This window comes from Saccharomycodes ludwigii, chromosome IV (assembly GCF_020623625.1).
Source record: "Saccharomycodes ludwigii strain NBRC 1722 chromosome IV, whole genome shotgun sequence".
NCBI lineage: Eukaryota > Fungi > Ascomycota > Saccharomycetes > Saccharomycodales > Saccharomycodaceae > Saccharomycodes > Saccharomycodes ludwigii.
Window position 1 is genome coordinate 1,106,929 of NC_060203.1, and position 18,678 is coordinate 1,125,606.

Genomic DNA, 18,678 nt, shown 5'->3' on the forward strand with positions numbered 1-18,678 from the left:
TAAGCCAAATAATAATAAGCTTATCATTAAAAAGTTACGCTTTCTAAACTTTATTAAATCCTTGACATCCAATTCACGTTTTACGCTCAAAATAGTTTTTTTTTTTTTTTTTTCTCTCTCTCTCTCTCTCTTTACTATTAGTTGATACCCGTAACAAAAGAAACAATAAATTTCACAATCAATAACCGATATAATCTTTTCTTATTATTGAAAACAAAAGTAAATGAATAAAGTGGGTAAACAAGTACGCACAGCATAATGACTCACGAACCAATGCCAACAGCAGTATCCTTGCCAAATGAGAAAACCATATTTATATTTTTTTGGATATTTGGATTATTGAATAATGTTTTGTATGTTGTGATTTTATCGGCTGCCATCGATATAGTAGGTACAAATACCCCTAAATCTATTGTGTTACTTGCAGATATCATTCCATCGTTATCAATCAAGTTACTCTCCCCCTTTTTCATCCATAAAATATCTTATAATGTTCGTGTTTCAAGTTTAATTATTATTAGTATCTCGGGGATGTTTCTCATTTCGATGTCTTCCACTTCTCCTGCTTTACTATGGTTCAGTCTACTTGGAATTATTTTGGCTAGCTTTTCAAGTGGGTTGGGAGAAGTTACTTTTTTACAACTAACAAACTATTACTCAAGTGTAAGCTTAAATGGTTGGAGCAGTGGTACTGGTGGTGCTGGATTATTAGGGAGTTTTGCTTATCTATTATTTACTTCAATTATGCATGTTTCAGTGACAATAACATTATTACTTTTTAGTATTTTGCCATTGGGATTTTTGATTTATTTTAAATTGCCCTCGGTATCCTTTACAAACTACCATTCGACTGATGTTAGTGGTGCAGAACAGAATTCTGATCACGAAATAGAAAATGTTGATTTCCCACTACTTGTGGAACCTGATTTACGAACTTCAGAAAATGTTTATATGGACATTTTTACAATTAATCAATTGTACTCCCATTTGAAGGAAACTTTAATCAGACTGAAAAAGCTAATTTTCCCATATATGCTACCCTTATCGTCAGTTTACTTTTTCGAATATTTGATTAATCAAGGGGTTTCTCCAACTTTATTATTTCCAATTACCAAAGAAAAATCACATCACTTTTCCTTTTTCAACGAGTATCGTGATATGTATGTAACATATGGAACTTTATATCAACTAGGTGTTTTCATTTCAAGATCAAGTGGTCAGTTCTTCAGAATAAAAAAGTTATATTTATTGACTGTCCTACAAGGAATAAATCTAGTTATAACAATTATACAATCATGGTACTATCCACAACACCACATCTTTCCTATATTAATACTCGTCTTTTATGAGGGATTATTGGGTGGATCATCATACGTCAACACTTTTTTAAATGTTACGGAGGATTTTAAAACATCAGAACAGAGAGAGTTTGCCCTTGGCGCAGTGTCCATATCTGACTCTTTTGGAACAATGCTTGCTGCCTTTGCTGGTGTTTGGTTGGAACCAAAATTATGCAAGCACCAAGTCGATAACGGTAGACCATGGTGTTCATTGTAGTATACTCATTCTAATACCAATCAATAACTCGTTTATAATTTTTTGGTTAGCGTCATTAGTTTCTATAGACTTTAATATCCCGAAACATTGCAGTAATAACATCTTTTCCTCTTGGCTTATTGAATTATTTTCCTCTTGTTCTATAAGATACCGCAGAAATTCTTTACTAGCCCCCTCATTGCTCCTACTAAAGTTTTCATAATATGGCAATACTATCAAGTCACGGAAACTCTTCAATAAAATCCTGCTCATTGTAAGGTTCTTCTTATGATTACTCGCAAAAAATCCATTGAATGGGATAGTCAAAGTTAAAACATCAGTGTAGACATTTTGATAAAATGTTAGCCATATAATGCATAGCCTTTTAATCGCATTATTAATCGCAGTTTCATCTTTGTAGTTGAAAACAATTTGGTTTTCTAATATGTAAAGTGCAGTGGAAAACAATTCGTCTAATTTGTCCAACAACAGTCTTGTTAAAGATTTATCTGGTGAGGTCGTATTGGTGGTATTGTTATTACTATTGCTAATGCCGTTTTTGTGTAATGGGAGAGAGCTCGAACTAGTGTTTGCCGAATTAGTACCATTCCCAGAACTAGTGCCAACACTGCCTTTGTTTATATTTTTGATTGCATCCCCACTGTAATGCGGACCATGTCTCCGTATTTCTGCGCTGATAGCAGTGGAAGAATTAGAGTTATTATTGTCCATTATATTTTTTTTCAAATTAAATCCACCGTGCGACATATGATTTAATGAATTTGGAGATGAAGAATATGGAATCGGTGACACTGATGGCGATAATAAGGATGCAGATGAACTTAATGGGTTACTGTGCTTTCCATTTTTACCAACTATATTGCTATTGCTGGCAGTGCTAGTAAGGTGTTTATAGCTGGTGTTTGTATTATTATTTGTACTACTGTTGACACCAGTACCGGTACCGCTAGCATCGATACTTGAAGTAAGATAAGTTGGTGACGAGTTATAAATATAAGCAGATACCCTGATATAAAAAAGCAAAATTTTGTTCAAGTCTTCTACCTTTATAGGTAGGTCCCAAATTCTACGGTTTTTAAATAACGAAAAACAAACATTGCTGAAAACATACCATACATTCTGTCTCAATCTTTCCTTTTCATCAACGGTAAAGTGCATATAGTTTGTTTCCAAAGAGGGTAATATTCTGATCAAATCTTGTATATATGCAATATCATTATCAGTCAAAGATTCGTTTTGTGTAAGAATTCCTTGTAATGCAGTTGAAGTCCCCTTTTTGCTATAATTAGCAGCACTATTCACACCATCAAAAACATTTCCTGCCACACCGTTCCCACTATTCATAACCCTCGTTGTTGTATTATGCCTGGTATAATGAGGATAATGCAAAAATTTTGAAAACGCATTTGTTATAGCATCATCTGTTGCAGTTATTTGCTGTGGTATTTTGACTTCGGTGTTATTATTTCTGTGAAATATTTTTGAATACAAGTGGGACAGTTGGCTGCCGTTGCTATGACCAAAAGTACTATTACTACCGCCGGCTGCAAGGTTATTAATTTTGTGTTCTTCATTTCTGTTAGGTTTGGATGCCAAGTTAATATTGTTAGTACGTAACTGTGGTGTGCTTCTATGTATCGTTACTTCTTGTCTCCTGTTCAAATGATTCTTGCTATTTATGCTACTGTTACTGCTGCTGCTACTACTGCTACTGTTACTGATACCATAGTTACCTGTGTTATTTACTCTAGATGCATCTTTAACGAAATTTGGTGTATTTTTAAAATTTTTAACGTTTAGCATATTTTGTAAACTTTTATTGGAATTTTTACTTCTCCTTGATTCGCTTGATTTTCTATTTATCATACCTTGGCCATTATAACTAGTGGATAATTTTGTATGATCTTGGTAAGTTTTTGCTAAATTGTTATTTACATGACCAAAATGCGACGTTTTCGGTATTGATTTAGATTCAAATTCTTCAAGTGCGTTAAAACTAAAGCCCCTGTTTCTTGCCGGGATATTCTCATGTTCATTTATAAACATTTCACGATTATCACTATTGGTATTGTTGTTTGGATTATCCTTTTGCTGCGAAATGGATTTAAATCCAATTGTTGATAATAAAGACATGTTTGATCTGGCTTGTGGCTTTTTATTGCTGTTATTATTGGTATTTGCAGAAATTTTGTACATTTTTTGAATATTGGACTCGTTAACATCATCATTTGTCACTATAGTTTGCGGTAACACTTCACCAGATAAGTGCAAAGTGTTTGGAATAATCTTAATTCTATCGTCGATACTGTCTTCTGTTTTATTTTCATTATCTAATTTATTTAATGGATGAAATGTTGTCGATAAAGATGAAGTACTTCTTTGTTTATTCATGGTTTTCCCGTATCCTGTTTTTGATTTGTTTGGAAATAATAATCAAACTTATATGCTCGTTAATTCATCCAACGGAGAAGATTGTTATGATTTTTTATAATTGAGCTTTTTATATTATTGTATAATTTGTTTATAAAATATTGATAATAAAAAATCCGCGTGAAAAGCTAAAAAAAAAAAAAAAAAGGGAAAAGCACATATGCACAAAACTATAGCGGATTACACAGACTTCGGACACAATTTTTGATAAATAAATATTCAAAATCAGTATTAAACAACAAACTGCGAGCTAATTGTAATTATCACTTAAACAACTTTTAAGTTATATATATATGTATATATGTACACATATCAAAAAAAAAAAAAGAATACTTACAGCAATGTTACTAATAAAATTCCAATTATCAATAGGGCATGAAAAATGCGTGCAAAATAAATTGAGTTCCAAGTTAATCCTAACATTAATATCAGACCATACCTCACCGCTTCTTGAAACGGAAATTGATCATCCTCTTTAAAAAATAATATAAAGCATAGCATGGAGTTCACTAAAAAGGCTAATAACTTGTATTGGAATTTCTCGGGTTTATTATTCTCCATAGATGCGTTTATATTTACATGACTAATACTATTATCAGACTTACCATTATCATGAAGATTGCTATTAATATCATCGTTATCTTTAAGAAATTCATCAGGTAGTAGCTCATTTTCCATTTCTTTGCTAATTGAATTAGCTCTCACATGTTCAGTCTCATTTTTAGTATTTTCAGTCTCGTCTTTAATACTTTCAATAGACTCCAAAAATATTAACACCTCATCAGTTGAAAACCTTGTTTCGGGATCATGGGAAAGTAAATTCTCCAATAGTTTAAAAAGTCTGGGGTCAATTTCCGGTGCAAAATGGTAGTTTTCTCGCATTTTTTCCGAACTAAATACATACGATCTTATCCGAACTTTCAATTCCGACATTGTTGGGATCTTTTCCCAAGGTAACTCTCTAAAAATTAAAAAATATCCCACCATACCTAGTGAATACATATCGGATTTGAAAGTAAATTCACAATACTTATTATTATTCGTATTATTAGCAACTGTCTTAATACTGTTGGCGGTAGATGAGTTTGTATTTTTGTCAATCAAAACTTCTGGCGCTGTAAACTCAATTGTACCTGTAGCTCCAGTAGCTGTTCTTAGCTGACCCTCAATTTGGCTTTCACCGAAATCACTTATAACTATTGTGGGAAATTTAGGATCACCAGCCTCGTATTTTTTTGTCAATAAACAGTTTGACGGTTTTAAATCTCTATGGATTATATTAAGTTCATGTAGTTTATGTAGTCCACATGCAATATCTTTCAAAATAGAAACTATATTGGAAGTAGACAATCCTTCATTAAATATGTTAACATTGCTGCCATTGTTACTCAGCCGTCTTTTCATTCTCATGTTTTTAAATTTTCTTTTTCTTTCCTCTCTTGAATCAAATTCATTTTCAATGTTCCAAACATTTCTTTTCAAACAATCCTCCAAGTTTCCACCCGCACAGTATTGCTGCAAGATAAAAATGCACGGTACCTTGGAATATCCTGGATTCTCAGTGGTCGAATTCATTACTTGCTGATCACTCAAAAATATGTTTTCGCTTTTATTGATAGTATTTTCGTCACTTTGAATTATACCATTACTATTGTCCATTTCCAACCATACATGGTTATAACTAATTAAATTTGGATGATTATTAGTGATTTTGCTTAACAATTGAACTTCCGACATACCTTTGGCCAACCAATCTAAGTTATTCCCAATGGGTATCTTCTTTAAAGCATATACACCAAGATTAATAGAATTCAATAAGACATGTTGAACTTTAAAAACGGATCCTCGAGCACCGATTCCTAATAATGCTAATTTTTTAAAAAAAGTTTTATAGTATCCCTGAGTAAATAATGAAGCGGGTATATGATCCAAAGGAGAAGGAGAGGAGGAAGAAGGAGAAGAAAAAGAAGAAGAAGAAGACTGTGATGATGTGGATGCTGGTAAAATATTTGATTTATCGGCTAATAAGCCCTTGTTCAATAATCTGAAATAGTTTTCGTGAATAAACCTTTGCGAAGCACTGTTGTCGAAATCTATATTATTGTCATTATTATTATTAGTGGTAGTACTATTATTATTGTTGTTGTTGTTGTTATTATTATTATTATTATTTGTTGAAGTTGAATAAAGATTATCTCTAACTTTCATATTTGTACTGTTGGTGTTGTTCCTTATTTTTAGGTTTTCATATTCAACTTTATCTTTTAGTGGATGGCCACACGTGGGACAGGTGTATTCTAAATCATGAAATATAGATTGCAATAGGGTAATTTTATCAGATACATTATTATGTAGAACCAACGTGTTGGATCTAGGATCTCTCAAAATAATAGAACCATTGGCAAGTACTAAGCTATTATTATCAATTGAATTGCCGCTAGAGTCACCACTTGAATCATTAGACGCATTAATAGTGGTTATTGGTTCATTAACTTGTTTGTATAATATTAAACTCATCAAGGTATTTTCCATATAAGTTATTTATTTGATTTACAGTTGTGTTTAAGGGAAGACAAAATTGGATAATTTTATTTTGTATTTGATAATAAATATTAACAATGTGATACCATTAGCAAACTAATTTAATCTTTTTTCTTTTTTTTTTTAATATATGGAAAACAAGCTTTGTTATGTTTAAGGGTAATTTATCATACGCATATTCCACGCATTTTTGACCCTTTCTTACTCTTCCTTTCCCCCTTTTTTTTTTTTTTCTTTTCTTTTTTTTTTTTGGAAAATAAGAAAATGGAAATATCCATAGCTCGCTTGCAACAGCTAATATTTTCTAATCCGGATAAACAAAATTCCTAAAGATGCGATCATATATATATATATATATATATATATATAAAACCCACCCTTTAGATCAAACATATACCAAAGAGACTTAATATTTACACCCTATATCATCATTACTACATAAATGGATTTTGACGTTTTAGATTACATCTCGAAAGATGAAAAGCCGCATATCCCAACCAATCAACAGAATGAAGAAATCTTGTTTAAACGTTCAACTCCTATCATAGATCATAATATAGACACTGTTTCATCATCAACTGAAAATACTTATGATACTCGTTGTCAAGTGGTTCCTTTACAATTGTTAGATTTACCTCCTGTCAAGACAATGCCATATTTTGTAATATTTACAATTTTAAAACTTTTAAAACCATCTGTTCAGTTGAATTTTTCACACACTCAGTCATCTCAAGATACTGACAATACCACAGGTTTACCAAATCTTTTGGAAACATATTTTTACGACCATAATGAGGAAGAAAAGAAGAATATTACAAACTTAATAGATATTACAATGCTATGGTTTAAAAAAAATTGGAACTTTATATTTAACTTGGCTAGTATTAATATAGAATACAAACAAAAGTTTGTTAACAAAATACGTTCATTATTGGCTAATAATTCAAAAGCTTCCCTATTATCATACTATACGAACATAATAGCGTTTTGTGAAAATTCGCTAGACACTGAAATGGCAAGTAGCATGGATTTACAGACGGTAACAGTTACTAAGGAGCATATTTTAAGAGAATGTAGTTTAAGAATTGCAGAAAATTGTGGAAGAACAGCACAACCGTCCACAAGTAGGTTCTTTCAATTAGACAATATGTGTAAAAGAATTGAACTATTTGAACCAGGCTTGACCAATGATAACTTAGGTTTTAAAACATGGGGTGCTTCCCTAAAACTATCTCAAATAATTTGCAATTATGTTTTCCCAACAGATTATTTATATAGCAAAAATAATTTTAACTGCGCTAATGATGCTAATAAAAATTATAAGATCCTGGAATTGGGTGCAGGAACTGGTTTAGTTGGTATTTCGTTTATTTGTAAGAATATGCTTGATACTGAGACCAAGAATACATATGCAGCTAACGGTATAGATGTTTATTTGACAGACTTGCCGGAAATTACAGAGAATCTATGGCGAAATGTAAAATTAAATTATAAAATGGATGATCAACGTAATAGCACCAACAACAAGGTCATTGTTGATGTGCTGGATTGGACTGATCCTTCAGCATTTATCAAAGCCAATAGAATTACTCAATTCGATGTAATATTAATTGCAGATCCAATCTATTCGCCACAACACCCATATTTAATAGTTAATATGATGAAGACGTTTTTAAGAAAACCGCGATCCGATGGCGATAATACCGGTATTAAAGGCGGTGTTGTATTACTAGAAATTCCAGTTAGAGATAAGTATGAAAAGGAGAGACAGTTACTATGGGATTTGTTAGATCAGAATGGTCTTCAAATCATACATCAAAATGTTGAAACGGGTGTTGATGACTTCGGTCCCACCAAATATATATTTTCTAAAATAGCTTGGAAAGGAAATATGTAATAATACTGATAATGATTATTATTGAGTTATTTAGGGTTTAAACGCAATTTTGCATTGAACTATATCATTAATAATAATAATGTACATATAATAATATCATTGCTGCATCATTTATGATGAATATTTTGTTGATGATTATTTAATTTCTCCAGCGTGTTAAAACTCTTAGTACACTCGGGACATTTGTACTTGTGCATATGTGTCTTTATATGTTTAGACAAGTTTGAGTGTTCATTAAACTTTTTCCCACATATTTTACAACTTAACGGCTTTTCTCCAGTGTGTATTCTAAAGTGGATTTTCAGGGAGCTTTGTGAATTAAATCCTTTGTGACAAACTGCACAAGTATATAATTTAAAATCGTTATGAGTATTCATGTGTTGTCGTAAGACATCTTTAGTGGAAAAACTTTTATCACAAACATCACACTTGTAACCCTTGTAACATGAATGAACCTTTAAATGGCGTTGCAACTTTTGTCTTTGTTTAAAAGATTTATTACAGTTTCCCCAAAGGCAATTATACATGCTTTTACCCTTTTCTAAATGAAATTCTTGCAAATGCTTGTCTAAATCACAGCAGTTTTTAAACGTTTCATTACAACCACTCCATTTACAACGATGTAACGAATTGCCTTCATGGCATTTGTAACCGGAATCTTTGTCTGGCCATGTGGTGCTGAGCACTTGTTGAATGTCAGTACTATTAGGTGGTATTGCCTTGATATTATCTTGTTTAATGATGTCATTCACCTTAGGAGGGATGCAGGCATGATGCTGCTGACCATAATTCAAATCATTTGAATGTTCAATATTGGCCATTTCCATTTGGAACCCAATACCGTGGCAATCATTTATATGGTTGACTAAAGAGCATATATCATCACCATGAAACTCACAATTTAACCATTCGCAATTTTGGGAGCTTTCGTCCACATGATCATGTAGCATATGTCCTTGTAAGTCGAGTAAAGTGTCAAATTCAACTTTGCATTCATCCCATTTGCATGGGAAATGAGCCAAGTTTTTACCCGTATTAGTATCTGCGTTAGCTTTCAAAGTCGAAGAGTCATTGCCATTATTTTCTTCTCCAAGTTGCTGGAGATGCCAATTGAAATTGATCTGAGTAGAGTATATCCCATGTGTACCAGGCGAGATAGCTGGATGAAAATGGTGTTTTGTTGTATCGAATTCAGACGCAGATGTGTTGGTATTTTCTACAGTATTGTCAGTGCTTGTATTGATATGAGGCTGATGATGAAATTTAAAACAGTCCATCAACGTGGATCTTTCTTTACTAACTGGTCTACAGTTCATTGAGGGAATGGTGTGTAAATTAGAAGTAAAGCTGCTTCCGTTGTTATTATCAGTTGTAGTAGTAGGAGTAGTAGTGATGGTGTTGTTGTTGTTGTTGTTGTTGTTGTTATCGCTAAAATGATTAAAAATTGTGCCAATGTTGGAATTAAGATTTTCGTTATTATTACTGTTTAATAATATGTTATTAAATTCAGCAGAATGATCATGTAATTCTAATTTGTGATGATGATGATGATGGTGACCATAACTACTGTTTCCATGAGTTGCATTGGGGTTTTTTTTCAAAGATGAATCCAATAAATTTAAATTATTTTTATCATTGTCGCTATTGATCATATTACCATTGACTTGATTTTTATCATTGGTAATATCATTAAACTTGGTATTAGTAGATGGAGAAGAGGGTGTTGCGGAATTTTTGTTACCACTAGCATCTTGTTTCTGATGGTGTTGGTGATGGTGATGTTTACCAAATGGGAAATCATACATATTAGAAATACTAACAAAATCCTCTATTATTTTTGAATCAGTTTTAGAGTTAAATATATGATCGTGAGAAATACCAGCAGAATTATTGTTTACAGTAATTTTGTCAAAATTATTGCTGATATTTGTATGAGGACAGGTTAAAGTACAATCTATTAATTCAGAAGACGCATTAGATAAGGATTGAAACATGGAGGTGGCACTTGGTGGCTCTAAAAATAAGACTTCTGTGTCGTTTAAACAGTTTCCATTATTATTTTTATTTAAGTCGCAATTATTTGGATTAGTGGTGGAGCCATTTTTTTGATTTTCAGTAAGGGTCTTACAGGAAGTTTCGGAACTATTTATATCTTTATTTGTATTTGTGCTTGTTTCATTAGAGGTATCGACATTGTGTACATTATCGCAGCATATTTCTACCAATCTTGGAAAACAGTTTTTTTTAGTACATAATTTTTTTTTCTTTTCATTTTTGTCAATTTTATTTCCTTCGGTATATAATCGCTTGTTATTAGTATCGGTGTTAGTATTTTGAGATAATAATAAAACGGGCGTTAATGCTTTATTTTCATCTGCACTGTCATTTACAAAAAAAGTGTTTTCCGTAGAATCAGTGTAATCATTTTTGTCGGTTAAACTGGTGTCCTGTGATGGGAAAAAATGATTATGACTGTTGGGGGTCAGATAATCTTTACTTCCATAATTATCATGATTACTAGTGTTGGTTGCGCTTATGCTATTGAAATTAGATAATAAATCTAAATCGGTAGTAGGATTTAATGTACGATTGAAAAGGCTTTCGTCATGATCAAATAAATTAAAGTTGTGATAATTGATAAACTCGAAATGTTGGCAATCATCAAAATTATTGCATATAGAAGCATTATTTTCGTTCTTCTCAGCATTTTTATAAACACCGGGACAGCTTAAATTGTACTCCGTCGTCCCACTAGGGATGGCATCACCAGTATGATCAATAACATCAGTATTTGGTACAGTTTTGGTAGCAACATTGTGATTTTTATTAGTATCATCGGTTATGGAATTTTGTTTTTTATGATTGTGGATGTGACCATGAATGTAAGTCAAATTATTGTAATTGTGAATATGACCATGGACTATGCCGCCAGGAATGTTATTTGGGATATTATCCTCTTTTTTAGACGTATTGGAGGTAACATTATGGCTTAGTCCTATGTCATCATGTGGATTAGCATGAATAGCGACATTGGGTTCGTTATTATCCGCATCATTTTGTTCGCAACCTACAGTAGAATATATTTTATTCTGTTGAGTATTTTGATATAACATATGGTATATATAATGTAAATATATATATATATATATGTATATAATTTTTTTTTTTTCGAGCCAAGTATGTAAATAACTGAATATAAAACTAATGGTATTGCGTATAGAACCTATTATTTTGCTACTTTATAAGTTATTTTTTTCTTTTTTTTTTTAGTATAACCTTCAAGTGAGAAATAATTGAAGTTATTCTTTTATTCTTTTATTTTTTTTTATTTATTTTTTTTTTTTACTTTATTTGGATTTTGGACGTATTTATTATTATTTTTTTTTTGATAGTCATCAATTGTAGAACCTCTGAGGTTGCAAATTTAAAACACAATTTTTTTCAGCGTATAATAAAACAAAATGTGTATGTATTTATATTATATTGTCCGATGAGACCGAAAACAAGTCTTCGGTAATTGAAACACAAAAGTAGATAAGAATTTCCGTTGCACGAGTATTTTTTTTTTTTTTTTTTTTTGTTATCTTTTTGGTGGTAAAAAAAAAGAAGTATACATAAGTAGTAATCTCCCATATTGATGTACATTATTATTTCTAAATTGTGCGGAAAAGAAACTATCAACTTTTAATTCAATTTGTAGTCATGCTAAGCCTGTAATTATTAATTTTTTTTTTTTTTTTTTCTTTTCTTTTTCTTTTTCTTTTAAAGCGACCAATAAATTATCAAACATGAGCAAAATCGGTTATTATATTGAAATAAAGAGAAGGGGAGGAGAAAGTGTATGGATGTGAAGGTAAGTACTTTCAACCAATTCCGATAGAGTTCCTAACAAAATAAGTCTTTTACCATTTATATTTATTTAATTATATGTTTTATGGAAAAAAAAAAAAAATAATAATAATGCATACAAATAAATTACACTAAACTATAGCAGATTTCTTATCTTTTTTTTTTTCAGTAATTATATATAGATGTAACTGAAAAATTCAGATATTAAATGATCCGGCCATTCCTTTCGGCAATTCCAGTGTGAGCTTTTCTATTATAATTTTCTATTATAAAAATGATTGTTATCGATGATCTTTTTATACTTTCAAGATCTGTGAATAAAGTTAGAAAATACTTATACTTCCAAAGAAGAAAGAACCAAAAAATAAAAAATAAAATTAAAAAAAAAAAAAAAAAGAAAAATGGAGGGCGAGAAAGGAATGGAAGATGAATAATAATAAAAGAATTTCCTTTTCTCGCCGCCCCTGAATGCTTGATCTTATTTATATATAAATAGCATGCTAAGATCATAATTTACAAAAAATTAAAAATTAAAAATTATCAAAAAAAGAATAAAAACAAAGAATAAAAACAAAAAAAAAAAAAAAAAAAAAAGAATAAAAGTAATGACTGAACAACAACAACAACAACAAGAAGAACAAAGTGCCAAACCATATGTTAAATCCGTTTGTGTTTATTGTGGATCTTCCTTTGGTACTGACAAAAGTATTATTAAAGCAGCTGAAAAACTAGGTGAACTATTTTATAAATTAAACTGGAGATTAGTTTATGGAGGTGGTACTACTGGGTTAATGGGTACCATAGCATATGCAGCAATGGGAAATACTATTGATGGCAATTCATTGGGTAATGTTTTGGGTGTTATACCTGAAGCATTGGTTATCAAAGAAAGAAATTCTAATAGCACAAGTGATGATGCGAATACAGACATTGTTGAAAAAATCAATAGTGATGTACAGAATGGTAAGCATAATGGTTATACTCCTTTAAGTGAGAAATATGGTAAAACCGTAATAGTTAAAAGTATGCATTTGAGAAAGGAATTGATGGCTAAGGAAAGTGATTGTTTTGTTGCTATGCCTGGTGGATATGGTACTTTGGAAGAAATTATGGAATGTATTACTTGGTCCCAATTGGGTATTCACGATAAGCCTATTGTTTTGTTTAACTATAAGGGTTTTTATGATCCTTTGTTAGATTTCATTAAGAAATCTATCGAACTGGGATTTATAAGTGCTAAGAATGGTGAAATTATTAAAGTCGCCTCAACGGCTGATGAAGTTATTGAATTGATCAATAATTACAAAATACCTTTGAACTCTAGGTTTAATTTGAAATGGGGTCAACAATAAGTTAATTGTTAATAGTTTTTTTTTTTATTTTTTTTATTTTTTTTTTAGCTGTGATTTGTGTTATTTTGTACGAGATAAGTAGTGGGGATGAGTTTAGTTGAAGATATTTATATTGTTAAATGGCATTTAAAAATTAAAATAAAAAAATAAAAAGATTTAAGAATAACTCTAACCAAACCACCAAATAAACACATTGATAGGGGGGGGGGGAGGTGGAGCAAAGGATGGGATTTATAATTATGTAACATCTATTTTGCTGCTATTTCAAACATTTGGAAATAATTTACTATGTACGTTAATAGCTATATATATTCTAACTAATATACGTAGAAAAGAAGAAAAAAGAAAGATTAATTTTATGATAGTTGTGTTTATAATTGAGAGTAGAATGTAGTTGAAATTAAAGTGAAATAAAGAAAAACAGAGTTATAATGGTTATAAAGTTGTTTCACTTAGCTATCGTGCCTTAAACGTGCTTTTTGAAAGGGGAATTACGTCTTATCGGTCGGGAAAAAGAAAAAACAAAGCAAAGATTGCCGAAAATAAAACTTATTTTTGTTTTGATTCTTCATGAAGAAGTGAACGCGCGCGCAGCACAATTAAATAAATGAATAAATAAATAAAAAAATAAATAAAAAAAAAGGGGGTCAGAGGGGGGCAACAGGGACCGTAAAAGGCAAAGGCAAAAGCAAAAGCAAAATGAAAAAAAAAAAAATAATAAAAAATGAAAAATGAAAAATGAAAAATGAAAAATGAAATCCAATGAACTTTTTTTTTTATATTTTTTTTACAGTTATTTTGTTTTAATTCTATTCTATAACTGCATAAGATATTATAGATATATATATATACATATATATATTCTCTTTCCTTTTTCCCTTCCCCTTCCCTCTCCACTCTCTTTTCTTCTTACCAAGCCGTTTTCTTAAATGAATAGAAAAGAGATCTTAAATCAATATTACTTAAGTTAGGAATAAAAGACATACCAGAAAGGAAAAAAAAGAGTTACCCACCCCCCCTTTTCTTTTCTCTTCCTTTCTTCCCTTTTTCAGTTATTGACAAGGCAACTATCAAAATAAATAAACAAATAAATATATAAAGCAAAAAAAAGAAAAAAGAAAAAAAAAAAAAAAAAAAAAAATGTCCAATAATGAGAATAAAACTACCAACAACGTACAAAGCCTATCTATGCTAATGAATCCAGTGCTTTCGCCTAAAAATAACACTAATACTAACAACATAAACAAAACTGTAGATACAAATAGCTACATCAGTCACAATAATTATACAGTTGATCATACTACAAATACAAGTAAATCTGACCAGTCTATTGCCGCTACCATAGGTAGTAGCAGTACCATAACACTTACAGATCAAATGATTAAAAGAGGTCCGTGGCTAGTAGAGGAAGATCAATTGCTATTAAAGTTGGTGGAACAATACGGTATTTCTAATTGGGTTAGAATATCTTCTCATTTGAAAAGTAGAACTCCCAAACAATGTAGAGAAAGGTATCATCAGAATTTAAAACCTAGTTTGAACAAATCTCCAATAACTGATGAAGAAGGTGCCCAGATCGAAGAATTGGTTAATAATATAGGTAAAAAATGGGCAGAAATTGCTAGAATAATTGGAAACGGTAGAAGTGATAATACTATAAAAAATTGGTGGAACGGTGGTCAGAATAAAAGAAAAAGGAAAATGGCTAAGGAGTTGAAACAAAAATTAAAAAATGGTACCCTTACTAAAAACACCTTGAAGGATGTAGATAATGGTAATAATAGTAGTATCAATAATAATAGTAATATCAATAATAATAATAATAATAATAATAATAATAATAATAATAATAATAATAATAATAATAATATCAATAATAATAACGGTACTAACAACAACAACAACGATAATAATAATAATAACGGTAATAATAACAATAATAATAATAATATTAACCAGTTTATACCGGGTATACATTCCTTAACTAACAATGCTACATACAATCCTGCTTCCAAGAACACCTTCACTTCAATACCTTCCATCGAGGACCATTCTTCCATTAACAATGGTAACAGTTCAATGTTTAATAATCAGAGCTCTTCCGAGATGTACCTACCACATACAACGAGTAACTTGGGTAGTAATACACATATGTCTGCATTGCCTAGCACCTCCATTCCTTATATCAATCCGTCTTCAAGAAAAAACTCATATTCTTTTGATCTCATCAGTATTAATAACAACAATAGTAATAATGCTAATAGTAACAATAAGCACACACCTACAAATTGTTCTTCTGGCACAACATCACGCAGGTCATCGATGGTTTTTTTGGAAGGTGCCAATAATAATCATAAAAGAAGAAGTGTTGCTGGACTATCATCATCTGCTTCTGTATGTTCATCACCCGCATCTATGGCTTCATTCCAACCTTATAACATTAATACCGCAATCAGTGGCAATCCTATTGCATCCAATAATGGTATAACTACGATAGGCAATGGCGGCTATTTTCCTCATTTGACACATCACAGATCTTCTATTATATCCTTGACTCCAACTCTATCCAATACCTCATTGACATCACAAGGGAGTATATCTTCTATTTCCAATATTAGTACTATCAATAGCAATGCTAATGTCAACGGTGGATCACACACTTCTACTTCCAACTCCAATTCCAAATCTAATTCCGATCCTAGTCCTAATATAAACCCTACTTCTAACAACACAAACAACGCTATTAATAAAGGTGCTACGTATTCGTCTATTAACTCAAATAGTGTTAATAATGTTACAACTAGTACTAATGGGACAGATGGTTCATTATTTAAAGCTAATTTTAAGTTTCAACAGCAGCAGCAGCAGCAACAGCAACAGCAACAACAACAACAACCACAAGTGGCATATGCAATTAAACCGGGCAATAATGTCAATAATAATAATAATAATAATAATAATAATAATAATAATAATAATAATGGCAGTTTATTTACAAATAAACATTTTTCTGGTGTAACCGGCTCCTCATCTTTTGGAATAAATAATAATAATAATAATAATTTTCCAAACAATTCTGTTATTAGCAATATTGTTTCAAGTGGCATTGATGACAAAGGCCCTCTAGATCCAACAAAAACGAGGAGAAATTCGATTATTACAGCATCTACCAATTCTCACTCAACACAATCAAACAGTAGTAACCTCGCCACTACTTTCAACGGTAATGGTACTAATTTTGTGGAGGATCCTAGTTTTATTGATAAATATAATGTATTACCTAAATCAAGGAACAACAGTGTTCATTCATTACAACAACAGCATTGCTTTCATTTTCAACCACAGCAACAACATTTTAATGGTAACATTGGGACTAGACATAATAGTGTTCATTCATTAAATACATATTCTCAGAATTCCATATCAGGCTCTATGAAAACAAATGCCAATACTGTTTTTCCTAGACATAATAGCGTTGCTGGGTTATATTTTTATGGTAATCCGACTACAGTGACCTCTTCTTCAAACAGTAGTAGTTTAATGCCTACATTAACAGCCTGTAATCAGGCACAACAGCAACAACAACAATTGCCATCTACAATAAAAAGCGCTACATCAAATATTACAAGCGGCCTAATGCACCCACCACATAGCGCACCTATTAGCTTCGGAATTGGCAATAATGATAACAACAATAACGACAACAACAATAATAATAATAATAATAATAATAATAATAATAATAATAATAATAATAATAATAATAATAATGGTGGTATTAGCAATATCGGTATGAGTGATAAGAACATTGATGTTAATGGTGCTAATACTCATAATAACAATAATAATAATAATAACAATAATAATAATGATAATAATAATAATAATAATAATACTCAATTTATTAACCCGGTATCTGTATTCCCACAACAATACCAGCAAAGTGCTGTTTCAAACAACGTTAAACAACATGTTGTTTTGCCAGGCATAAGTAATTTAGAACATCTAATACAGACCGGGTTGAATGTATCAACCAAGGGGGCAGGAAGTAATAAAACTAATACGAGCATTTCCAGCACGACTGGTGGGTTTGGTTCTCTAACTAATACCCTGAATTCTAATTATGGCAATAATAAATGATGATACTTCTTAATTCTGGGCATGTTGGTTTGTATATTTATATATATGGGAGGTAAAGGCACGGTACGACGAAAAATAGAATAATTATGAGGGAGTGATTAGGTTATAAAAGACAGAATATAAAGAATATAGAATAAGTTCCAAGATAAAAGGTTGAAAGGTTTTGTTTTGGTCTACGGATAGTTTTTGTGCTCAGTATCGTTTAATTCTTTTTTAAAATTTTTTTTTTTTTTTTTTTTTTTTTTTGATTTTTTTTTTTTTTTTTTTTTTTTTTTTAAGACTGATAATAACAGTCTGAAAAATGATGATTAAAAAAAGTGTATTACTCTCACAATTTGTATAAAAACTGTATCTCTTGTAATTCTTCCTTTTGTTTTTATTTTATTTTATTTTATTTAGAATATTTGCTTTCATCGTTATTATTGTATAAAAGGACTCGCCAGATATGTCAGTGGATTATTTATTAATTAAGTTCATAATTGTTACATGTTACGATAATCCAAGCTTAAATCACAGACCATAATAAAGTGAACCATAGTTAAGCTTATTACCGCTTATGACCAAAAAGAGGCAATTATCTTACATTGAAGAAGAGGGAATAAACAACACGTATGTAAAATGGAAAAAAAAGTTATATCTTACAATATGGCCACAGATTGATTAACATACAAAACCCACAGTTTTAGATATGAAAAAAAAAAAAAAAAAAAAACACATGAAAAGGTAGAATCAGGTTAGTTACTTATAACAACAAGTTGTGTGTGGATTCATGTGTAAAATAAAAATATATGAAAAAATAATTATACATTTCTATGATCAAATACATATGTGTTTAATCAAGAGTAATGATTTTGTGGCGCCAATTGGATTGTCGTAAGTTTAACTTATGTTTAGTTGTAGTAATTACTGGCT

General features: G+C 30.8%; 6 protein-coding genes across 6 annotated transcripts; 4 read left to right on the top strand and 2 right to left on the bottom strand.

Moving 5' to 3' along the window:
• Window positions 1-258: 258 nt before the first annotated feature.
• YHC3 (amino acid transporter YHC3) lies at window positions 259-1,557 on the top strand (the record flags this gene model as incomplete). The annotated part of the gene is made up of 1 exon (XM_046078119.1): window positions 259-1,557. One exon carries the CDS (start codon window positions 259-261, stop codon window positions 1,555-1,557), a length of 1,299 nt encoding a protein of 432 aa, XP_045934504.1.
• A 2,763-nt stretch (window positions 1,558-4,320) lies between these two features.
• IKS1 (protein kinase IKS1) lies at window positions 4,321-6,519 on the bottom strand (the record flags this gene model as incomplete). The annotated part of the gene is made up of 1 exon (XM_046078120.1): window positions 4,321-6,519. One exon carries the CDS (start codon window positions 6,517-6,519, stop codon window positions 4,321-4,323), a length of 2,199 nt encoding a protein of 732 aa, XP_045934505.1.
• A 451-nt stretch (window positions 6,520-6,970) lies between these two features.
• Window positions 6,971-8,425, top strand: EFM2 (S-adenosylmethionine-dependent methyltransferase; the record flags this gene model as incomplete). The annotated part of the gene is made up of 1 exon (XM_046078121.1): window positions 6,971-8,425. One exon carries the CDS (start codon window positions 6,971-6,973, stop codon window positions 8,423-8,425), a length of 1,455 nt encoding a protein of 484 aa, XP_045934506.1.
• Window positions 8,426-8,532: 107 nt separating this feature from the next.
• Window positions 8,533-11,538, bottom strand: ZAP1 (Zap1p; the record flags this gene model as incomplete). The annotated part of the gene is made up of 1 exon (XM_046078122.1): window positions 8,533-11,538. The coding sequence occupies one exon, from the start codon at window positions 11,536-11,538 to the stop codon at window positions 8,533-8,535; it is 3,006 nt and encodes a 1,001-aa protein (XP_045934507.1).
• Window positions 11,539-12,879: 1,341 nt separating this feature from the next.
• On the top strand, window positions 12,880-13,626 carry LOG1 (Log1p; the record flags this gene model as incomplete). Its single annotated transcript, XM_046078123.1, has 1 exon — window positions 12,880-13,626. One exon carries the CDS (start codon window positions 12,880-12,882, stop codon window positions 13,624-13,626), a length of 747 nt encoding a protein of 248 aa, XP_045934508.1.
• A 1,140-nt stretch (window positions 13,627-14,766) lies between these two features.
• Window positions 14,767-17,766, top strand: SCDLUD_003567 (uncharacterized protein; the record flags this gene model as incomplete). Its single annotated transcript, XM_046078124.1, has 1 exon — window positions 14,767-17,766. The coding sequence occupies one exon, from the start codon at window positions 14,767-14,769 to the stop codon at window positions 17,764-17,766; it is 3,000 nt and encodes a 999-aa protein (XP_045934509.1).
• Window positions 17,767-18,678: the final 912 nt, after the last annotated feature.